This window comes from Lonchura striata, chromosome 28 (assembly GCF_050655825.1).
Source record: "Lonchura striata isolate lonStrDom1 chromosome 28, ASM5065582v1, whole genome shotgun sequence".
NCBI lineage: Eukaryota > Metazoa > Chordata > Aves > Passeriformes > Estrildidae > Lonchura > Lonchura striata.
In genome coordinates, this window is record NC_140730.1 from 2811566 (window position 1) to 2821800 (window position 10235).

The 10235-nt window shown below is 56.6% G+C and overlaps 2 protein-coding genes across 3 annotated transcripts; one reads left to right on the plus strand and one right to left on the minus strand.

Annotated features, from left to right (window-relative positions):
- The first annotated feature begins 61 nt into the window (after positions 1 to 61).
- On the plus strand, positions 62 to 4041 carry FEM1A (fem-1 homolog A). Of its 2 annotated transcripts, XM_085562369.1 has the most exons (2): positions 62 to 727; positions 779 to 4041. In XM_085562369.1, exons 1-2 carry the CDS (start codon positions 185 to 187, stop codon positions 2171 to 2173), a joined length of 1938 nt encoding a protein of 645 aa, XP_085418495.1. In that variant the 5' UTR covers positions 62 to 184; the 3' UTR covers positions 2174 to 4041. The 2 variants fall into 2 exon arrangements, with proteins under 2 accessions (XP_085418495.1, XP_021399734.1); XM_021544059.3 differs by having other exon boundaries at positions 63 to 4041.
- TICAM1 (TIR domain containing adaptor molecule 1) lies at positions 3910 to 8532 on the minus strand. Its single transcript, XM_085562368.1, has one exon. The coding sequence runs from the start codon at positions 8530 to 8532 to the stop codon at positions 6499 to 6501; it is 2034 nt and encodes a 677-aa protein (XP_085418494.1). The 3' UTR covers positions 3910 to 6498.
- Positions 8533 to 10235: the final 1703 nt, after the last annotated feature.

Genomic DNA, 10235 nt, shown 5'->3' on the forward strand with positions numbered 1-10235 from the left:
CGCGCTCCGCCCCGCGCGGCGCCATTTTGTTCCGCGGCGCAGCCTGAGATGGCGGCCGGGCCCGGGCGGTGAAGGTCCCGCCGCGCTGAGGGCAGGGGGGTCCCGCCGCCCCCCGCCCGCCCCGCGCCGCGCTGGGGCCGCGCCGCCGCCGCCGGTCCATGGCCTGGAGGCGGCCGCTGGCGCCATGGACCTGCGCACGGCCGTGTACAACGCAGCCCGCGACGGGAAGCTGAAGCTGCTGCAGAAATTGCTGGGCAGCCGCAGCCGTGAGGAACTGGAGGCGCTGACGGCGGGGCCCGGCGGCGGGGGAGGCCCCGGGGCCGGCAGCACCCCGCTGCTGATCGCGGCCCGGCACGGACACCTGGAGGTGGTGGAGTACCTGCTGGATCACTGCGGGGCCCGCGTGGAGGAGGGCGGCTCCGTCAGCTTCGACGGGGAGACCATCGAGGGGGCCCCGCCGCTGTGGGCGGCCTCGGCTGCGGGGCACCTGGGCGTGGTGCGGAGCCTGCTGGACCACGGCGCCTCGGTGAACCAGACCACGCTGACCAACTCCACCCCGCTGCGGGCCGCCTGCTTCGATGGGCACCTGGAGATCGTGCGGTACCTGGTGGGCGAACGCGGGGCCGACCTGGAGGTGGCCAACCGGCACGGCCACACGTGCTTGATGATTTCCTGCTACAAAGGGCACCGCGAGATCGCCCGCTACTTGCTGGAGAAAGGGGCCGATGTGAACCGGCGCAGCGTGAAAGGAAACACGGCCTTGCACGACTGCGCCGAGTCGGGCAGCCTGGAGATCCTGCAGCTCCTGCTGCGCTCCAAGGCCCGCATGGAGAAGGACGGCTACGGCATGACCCCTCTGCTCGCTGCCAGCGTCACCGGCCACACCAACATCGTGGAGTACCTGATCCAGGGGGGCCTGCAGCAGGACGAGGCTGCGGGGAGCCAGAGTGGGAGCCATCAGAGGGGCTGCAGCGAGGAGGGCTGTGAGGGCTGCGGTGCTTCAGCTTCCGGTCAGGACGAGATCCCGAACGTGTTCTGCACTCGAGAGGCTGCTGTGGAAGCGCTGGAGCTGCTGGGTGCCACGTTTGTGGACAAGAAGCGAGACCTGTTGGGAGCCCACAAGTACTGGCGCAGGGCGATGGAGCTGCGCTGCGAGGGCGGCAAGTACCTGCCTAAGCCCGAGCCCCGGCAGCTGGTGCTGGCCTACGACTACTCGCGGGAGGTGAGCTCTCTGGAGGAGCTGGAAGCCCTGATCACGGACCCCGACGAGATGCGCATGCAGGCGCTGCTGATCCGGGAGCGCATCCTGGGCCCTTCCCACCCCGACACCTCCTACTACATCCGATACCGCGGGGCCGTCTACGCCGACTCCGGCAACTTCGAGCGCTGCATTAACCTGTGGAAGTACGCCCTGGACATGCAGCAAGGCAACCTGGAGCCCCTCAGCCCCATGACTGCCAGCAGTTTCCTTTCCTTTGCCGAGCTTTACTCCTACGTGCTCCAGGACCGTTCCAAAGGCACTTTAGCCACCCACCTGGGCTTCTCCGACCTCATCGGGGTGCTGAGCAAAGGGGTCCGGGAGGTGGAGAGGGCCCTGGTGCACGGCAAGGACCCCGTGGCCGACTCGGCGCAGTTCACCAAGACGTTGGCCATCATCCTGCACCTGGTTTTCCTGCTGGAGAAGGTGGAGTGCACCCCGGAGCAGGAGCACCAGAAACGCCAGACCATCTACCGCCTGCTCAAGTGCAGCCCCCGCGCCAAGAACGGCTTCACCCTGCTGCACATGGCCGTGGACAAAGACACCACGACGGTGGGGCGGTACCCCGTGGGCAAATTCCCCTCTCTGCACGTGGTGAACTTGCTGCTGGAGTGCGGGGCGGACCCGGACAGCCGGGACTATGACAACAACACCCCCCTGCACGTGGCTGCCCGCAACAACTGCCCGCTGATCATGAGCGCCCTGATGGAGGCCGGGGCGCACATGGACGCCACCAACGCCTTCAAGCAGACGGCCTACGAGCTGCTGGATGAGAAGCTGCTCACCAAGAGCACCATGCAGCCCTTCAACTACATCACCCTCCAGTGCCTTGCTGCTCGTGCCCTGGACAAGCACAAGATTCCCTACAAGGGATTCATCCCCGAGGAGCTGGAAGCCTTCATTGAGCTGCACTAGGGCGTGAACAGCCAACGGTCCCCAGCCTGTCCCACCCCGCTGAGGTTGTGCAGCTGGAGGGCTTGGGCTGGCTGTGCCAAAGTGCCCAGGGCCGTCGCTGTGCTGAGCTTTGTCCCCATCTGTCACCACCCAGCGGGCGTGTTGGGGCAGGGGAGGAGGAGGCCTCAGAACTCACGGCTGTCCCTCGTTGTCACCTTCAGGTACCAGCTCTCTCCAGTGCACTCTGTGCACAGAGGACACAGCCCTTCCCCATGCCACCATCGTGTCCTGAGAAGGAAGGAAACGGAAATTCCCTGGGACCTGCTGCCTCTCCTGTTAGTGCTGGATTAACTCAGTGTTCAGCTTTGGAGCAGCTACACATCCCCCACGTGCTCTGGCCCTTCCCACCCCACACACCCAACAGATAGAAAGTGAGTGAGGAATGAAATACCCTCCAGCTAATCCCTTCCCCTCCCTCCTGTCAGGTTTGGGACAGCCCATGCCCAACAGCCCAGGGGCTTGTACTCTGCCCAGGGATGGCACAGGGCTGGGCGTGCTGAGGATGGGGTTTGTCTCTCTCTTGGTTGGCCAAGTAGCAAATGGTGATAAAGGCCTGAGATTTCCACGATTGTGCATAAAGCTGGGATGTTTTTTCTCTTGTAGAGCCAGGCCCTATCTATGCTGCAAGACTTCTCCAATCCTGTAAGATAGAGGAAGGTCAGTTCTGGTTATACAGTTTCATCCATAGATGTTGTAGTTTATGAATGGGGAGGAAAAAACTACTTTAAGGACAAAATCCTGATGTGGTGTTCAGGCCCTTGGCTTGTCCATTCCACACCCATTTGCTCCATTCCCAGCATGTACGTGCTTTGGCTCCAGAGGGCAGCAGGCATTGAGCTGGAAGGGTGAATATGGACAATTTGGGAGCCAAAACAGCACATTTGGAACTGTTTTCAAAGCTGAGCTCTTGCAAGCCCTTTAGGCCAGGAGGTACCTGCAGTGTGGAGGTGCTGGGAGGGGGTTATGAAAGCGAGTGAGTGTCCGTGGTGGGTTTCCACCAGGGTGGGCTGAAGGAAGAAGCAAGAAATGAAAATTTAAGGTGCCTGCTTGTCCTTCTGAGGTTTTAGTATCATGTGCTTGGGCTCTGTTATTGCCCCATTCTGAAACCTCATGCAGTGGGTTCTTAGCAGCTGGTTTGGGCTTTTGAGTACTTTTGTTTTTCCTTTTTTTATTTTTTTTTTTCTTTTGTAACTTCACTGAGGATGGTGCTACTTCCAAGGTGGAATTTGAAATCTCACCTGGCTGCTGTTTGGGCAAGCTCCTTCCTTTGATGAGGATCTGCACACACCTTGTTTTTAACTCTGTAGTTAAGTTAGAGGGCGAGTTTTTGCCTCTATGAGCAGACCCCTCCATGGTGGAAAACAAAGAGTTTCCAGCAGTTTGTCCTTGTGCAGGCGGTGATGGGCAGCCTGTGGCTCCTTCCCTGGCCCTGAGCAGGGTGGGAAGCACAGCTGAGGGGGGAAGCAGCTGCCTGGAGCTCTGGGAAAGGTCCACCTGGGAGAGCAGACCCCTGGCCCCACCCTTGCTCTCTGTGCTACTGAAGCTTCTCTACTTGTATTTATCAGCCTCAATAACCACGCTCTCTGCCCCTTCGAGATGTTGTAGATCTGCCAGTACATTTTGCAGTGTTAACTATAACATTTATTTATAAAGCGAGGAGGTTTAACTTGAATTGAGCTGTAAAGTGCAGAGTTAGCTTAGCTGCCTTCTATTTTTTTTTTTTCCTTTTGGCTGAAACCTGAACTAAACTGCAGGAATGGGATTTGTTCCTTTGTGAGCTGATGAGCGCTCTTAACTTTAAATAATAAAACAAAAAATGGCTGCTAGAATGCAAGTGCCTTGGAGTTCTTCCTGATAAGCCTCTGTATTCAGGTGTTTTCCTCTATTTTCAGTTGGTTTCCCAGGGATGGGACGCTGTGGGTATGGAATTCTGGGGTGGTTACAATTAACAGGTGTGATTGGTTCATTTCATGGTTACTCCTGTGGAAAAAACCAATCTGTGCTGCAGTGGCAAACATTTCCCCTGGAAAAGAGTAACACTGACACTGAAATGACACCTCTTCTTTTATATTTTGATGTAAATCAAACAACGTGAGAGGATATCTGTTGACTCGTGTATTACTTGCCTCACACATGAGGGACAGTGGACACAGCAAGAAGAAAGAGGGACTCTGCCATAATTTTGTTTTCCAACCCCAAATTCATCAGAGATTGTAGAAACAGAGGAATTAATGGTACTGGAGTTAGACAGGGACCTGGATCCTAAAAATGCTTGATCTTCCCCAGGGAGGGTGGGTGGATAAAATATTTGAATGTTTGTCCTGTCATTTACTGCTCCATCCTTAGTTCTTGATGCCTTGAGGAATGATGGTGCCTTTGTGCTAAAAATGCCATTTAAAGCAGTGTCTGTAGAGCCTGGGGATGTGCTTCTCCCACCCAGCCATCCCTCCTGTGCTGCAGGTGATCTCCAGGTGTGGGGAGAGCAGCTGCCAGGCAGGTACAAGGAGCAATTCCATCTGGCAGGAGAGAGGTGGGAGGGAAGGGAGTTAATCCAGGCAGGAGCAAATCTGGAGCTGGGCTCTTGTGGTCAGGGTGCTGGGGGATCCAGTCAGGTGCAGCAGCCCCAAGGAGGAGAATATTGTGTGTGATGGAAAAGGCTTCACTTCTTTTTAAACACATAAACAGCCTGTAATTACACAGAGGGCCCAGCCATTAAATGTTGCTAGTAATTACAGGGTGGAAGAAATCACTGCATCATTTAGGGGTAATTACACTGAACAGGCCTGATTGACTGTGGGGCCAGCTCCACGTGGGCAAAACACAGAGTTGTGAGGAGCAGGGCAATGTTTCAGTGATTATTTTGGTAATTCTTGGACAGAGAGGAGTTTTTTCTCCACTGTGGTGGCTGCAGACCCTCCTGTGCCCCAGACACAGCTCTCCCTCCCCTGTGTGTGATCCAAGCACGCTGGATGTGGCTCTGCTGAGGTTGTTTACAAGCTGGAGCAGCTTCCAGTTGAGTAATTTTGCGTGATTATTTATAGTAGGAGAGGAGCTGGGAAAGGAGGGATGTGGGAGTGCTCACAAGAGGAGGGACTGTCCTGCACCAACAGCAGGAGACAGGAACTGCAGTAACACAACTCTTACTGGTGCTATGGAGAAACCAGGAAAATAAAAGGAATTCCAGCACTTGGAAGATGCCAGCAGGCTCTGGAAGGAGTGGATGAGTTAATCCCTTGTCACTGGGTCCTGCAGAGTTAAAATATCTATCTATCCTCTGCAACAATCCAGTATTTGAGAGCTGGAAGCCAAGAGTTGGGGGCAGCTCAGAGCCTCCTCCAAGGATTTAATAACACATCTGTCTCACTCAGGGGCTGGCTGGGGCTTGGAGGACTCTTGGACCAAGGCTTGAGTCTGGAATGAGGCCTGACAGAGCCCAGCTCGGGCAGGGATGGCTTTGGATCCTCCTGGAACCTGCTGGGGAAGCCACGGAGTGCCACGAGCACACACAGACCTGCAGGGATACCTGGAACTTCCCTGTACTGATCACGGCAGCATCCACGTTGACAGGGAGTGGCTCCCGAGGAGCCTGCAGCTCTGCCCTGCTCCTGCCACGGCCTGAGCTGGCTCTGGGCTCTGCTCCGGGAGGGAACAGCTCCATCTCCATCTCTCGGTGGCTTTGGGGTGACCTCTGCTGACGATCAGGAAAATGGCTGTGCCTGGAGCGTGGGAGGAGGAGCCAGGGCTTTGCTCCAGGTGCCCTCGAGGTGTTAAAGCTCAGTAGGTACCACCCTGGTAGATCCCTTGCTCCCTCCCACTCTGCATTCCTGGATTTCTCCACCCTTCTGCACAACTCTGCTCGCTGGTTTTACTTTTTCATTCCACTTTTTCCTGAAAGGCAGCTTCCCAAAGCATCCCTTGCAGATTGTCCCTCAAATCATTTGGTCAGTGCCATCTCCCATCCCCTCCAGCCAACATACAGAATAGTTTTCCATATATCCCTGACTATCCCTGGAAAGAACCAGAGGAACACAAGTAAATTAATTAAAATTTATTTATAAAATCTTCAAGTAGCCCCAGACAATTAGGAAAATAATTTTCTCAGTTACTTGAAAATCAGCACAAGTAAAAACAATTCCAAGAGATCACTACATCTTTTTTCCAATAAAAAATGAAGAATTTTCTTTTGTGCTTCAGGAAAATTGCACTCTCGATGCATAGAATAATAGTCCCAGTCCCAGCAGAATCACTCTAATCCAGGATTTGAAATGAATTTTGGCTGTCCTGGCTCAGATGTTGTGCCTGCTTTGCTCCTGGCTGTGCCCTGGCTCAGCTGGGGCAGTTTCCACCTGCATCACGTTGTGGTTCCCGATCTGAACCATGCGGGCGTGTTGGATGATGAGGGGTGGCATCCCTCCCTGGCCTGCTGTGATGTTGTAGTGACCTGGGGGCAGCTGTGCTTGGGAAGGGGGAGGACCCATCTGAGCAGGAGGGGCATCCATCGGGGCAGGGGGACACCAGTGTTGGGCTGGTGGCCCTGGTGGCCACGGCGATGCTGGAGGCACCCAGGGAGGGCAGCCCAGGCTCAGGGCAGCCAAGTTCTGCTGGGCTTGGTGCTGTTCCCAACGCTCCTGGGACTTCCTTCTCTGCATCTGGTCCCACAGGGCTTTCTTCTTCTGGATTTTCTTGGGGTTAAAAGTCTTGTGCACATTATTGGAGAAGAGAGGAGAGCTCTCGTCCAGGGTGATGAGCACACTGAGCATCCTGGGGATCTGGCTGCGCTCCAAGGCGTTTGCCTTGGGTAGAAATGGGATGACTGAGTCTTGCTTGGAGGGGTCCAGGATGGACTGCATCAGAGCAGTGTCTGTCTGGTACAGGCACAGGTTGCAGGGGAAGTTCTTGGTCAGCAGGAGGATCATGAAGGCAGAGTTTTCCATGGCCTCCTGGAAGCAAATCATGTGGCTGCGCCCGGCGATGAAGAAATCCTCACTGAGCGTGGCACCGTTGGACACCCCCATGCCCTCCAGCAGGTTCTTGACCTGGTGGGCCACAATCTCATCTTCACTGGCATGCAGGACAACAAACGTGAAGAACTTGGCACCATCTGGCTCTGATGGATCCATGGCTGGGGGAGCAGGAGGCCTGGCTGGAGAGGGGGACGAATGCAGGGGAGGGGGATATGATACTCTGGAGGGAGATTCTTGAAGAGGAGGAAGAGTTGAGAAGGAATTAGGAGGAGGAAGGGAACAGGTTGAAGTAGAAGCAGGTGCAGAGTTAGAGGGAATGCCTGCTGGAATGTTGGAATCCTGCACGCACACAAGGGCAGGAGCAGTATCCACTACAGCCCTTGAATCAGGGACATCAGCAGATGATTGTTTTTCATCCTGCTTTTCTCTTGCTGTGTGAGGCTCTGTCACCGTGCTGGATACGTCACTGCTTTGGGCAGGCTCCGAGGCCAGCGGTGTCTCGGGAACAGGGAGAGGGCTGGGGTGACAGGGACTGACCTGCAGAACCTTCTCTGCCTGGGGCCCTTGGGCAGCTGTGTCCTGCCCAGGGGGAGAGCAGGGTGTGCTGGCCCAGCTGGATTCCTGTGGGCCGTGGCTCTGCGTGTCCCCGTTGGGGTGTCCAGCGCGGCTGGGCCAGATGACACACTCGGGGACAGAAGGCTGGGTGTGAAAAGCAACTGTTGGTGATGCACTGATCTCCAAACAGCTGGACAGGGAGGAGCTCCCCACAGAGCACAGGGTCCGTGGGCCCGAAAGGTCTGAGTTGCCTCTGATCTCCACTGGTGAACTCCTCGCCATGTGGGGCAATCCTGCGTCCTCATGGGATCTCAGCGTCCCAAACCTGTCCCCTGAGCCCCCACTGGCTGCAGAGCCCTGTTTGTCCTGTTCCTTGGGTGGGATGTTGAGTGTCCCCCGCTGAGTGTCCTTGCTGGCGTGACAGGCTTTGTCCCTGGCCTCAGGACTGCACAGCTTTTCCTGTGCCAGCACCGTGTACACCTGTGCCAGCAGTGCCACGGCACCTGCATCCAGCTGGGGAGGCTGCAAATCCTCCCCGTCTTCCTGCACTCCTGCAGCTCCCAGTTTGATCTGGTGGACGTACTGGGCTGCCTGGTTGTCCCTCAAGGCATCCAGACAAATCCTTGCATCCGTTTCTTGCCCCAGAGTAAGCAGGACCATAGCTTGCAGTAACTTGCTGCAGGGCCCAGGTACCAAGTGCTTCAGTTTGAGTTTGAGGCTCAGCAGTTTCTCTGGTGGTGCTTGGGACAGAATTTTGAACACGTCCTCGAAGCTGGGCTGCAGCTCAGCGCTCTGTGCCATCTCATCAGCTGCTGGCCCACACTATGGACTGCAGCAGGGATGGGAAAAGCATCTTATGGCAAAGGGTTGTCTTGTCTGTGGGGCTCGGGGTGCCCCGGTGGCACTCCTCGTACCACGCAAACCTCCAGTGCCCGGGGACTCTGCTCGGAACTGCGGCCTCTCAGTGCTGGAGTCTGTGAGGAGAACAGAGGACAGCCTTCAGAGGGGTGATGTGGGCACTGGGGGATGCTCCTGGAGCTGCCAGGCTCCCTCTCACACCTCCCAATATTTCTGTATCTGTGAGGAGAACAGAGGACAGCCTTCAGAGGGGTGATGTGGGCACTGGGGGATGCTCCTGGAGCTGCCAGGCTCCCTCTCACACCTCCCAATATTTCTGTATCTGTGAGGAGAACAGAGGACAGCCTTCAGAGGGGTGATGTGGGCACTGGGGGATGCTCCTGGAGCTGCCAGGCTCCCTCTCACACCTCCCAAATATTTCTGCATCTGTTCCATGCTCGCAGCTGTGCCAGTGCTCTGTGCATTATTCCAACTCTGTCATTAAGCAAAAAAGCACATTCTTTGTGTTCATTTCACATCAATTACAACTGATTTAAGATAATTGATTAAATAATGCTATATTTAGGTAAATCCAAGTGTATCCTCCTGCAGCTGGTTCTAGGAGTCTCGCAGGCTGCTTGTGATGATGTTGAAGAATAAAACAGATGTAGAGGAAACCCAGCCGATAACCTGTGTTATCAGGGAAGATTCACAGGGAAGAATTCCTTCCCATTATCCCACCTAACCCTGCTCTCTAGCAGGAGGACACCACTCCCTCTGTCCTGTCCCTCTGTCCCTTGTCCAGAGTCCCTCCCCAGCTCACCTGGAGCCCCTTTAGGCACTGGAAAGGGCTCTGGGCTCTCTCTGGATCTTTCTCCTCTCCAGGTGAGCACCCCCAGCTCTCCCAGCCCGGCTCCAGAGCAGAGGGGCTCCGGCTCTTGGAGCAGCTCCGTGGCCTCCTCTGGACTCTGTCCCAGCAGCTCCACGTCCTGCTTTCATTGGGAGACTTTATATCCCCATCCACAGGCGATGCCTGAGCCCCTGCACTCACCCCGGGCCTCTGATGGGATTTGAATTAAACCACAGGAGTGTCTGAGCGGGTTTTCGGTGGGGCACTGCTCCAGGCGCCGCCTGAGCCTGCCGCAGAAACTTTCCCTATTTAAAGGCAACCCCAGCAAAGGCCCCGAAATAACTCTCAACCGGGGAAAGTTTCCAATTCCACTTTTGCTTTCCTGTCTCACGAAAAGCCTGCGATTGCCCAATTGCCCTCGGTCCCCGGACGGGCACGGGGGTGGCACGGAGGAAGTTGGGGCGCGGGTCGGGCCAGCAGCGCTCGGGGCGAGCCCGGGATGGGCCGGGAAGGGAAGGGATGAATCGGGATGGAAAGGGCTGAGCTGGGAAGGGAAGGGAGCAGGCGGGATGGAAAAGGCTCAGCTGGGAAGGGAAGGGAGCAGGCGGGATGGAAAAGGCTCAGCTGGGAAGGGAAGGGAGCAGCCTACCTGCGGCCGGTGCCCGGGACTGGCGGAAGCGGCGCGGGCCGATGAGCACGGGCGGGGCGGAGCGGGGCGGAGCAGGAACCCGGGCACCGGGAGGGCACAGCCCGGGCTGGGGAACCGCGGCAGGAGGGCCCTGTCCCGGCTGAGACACCCGCCCCCTTCCCCAGCCCG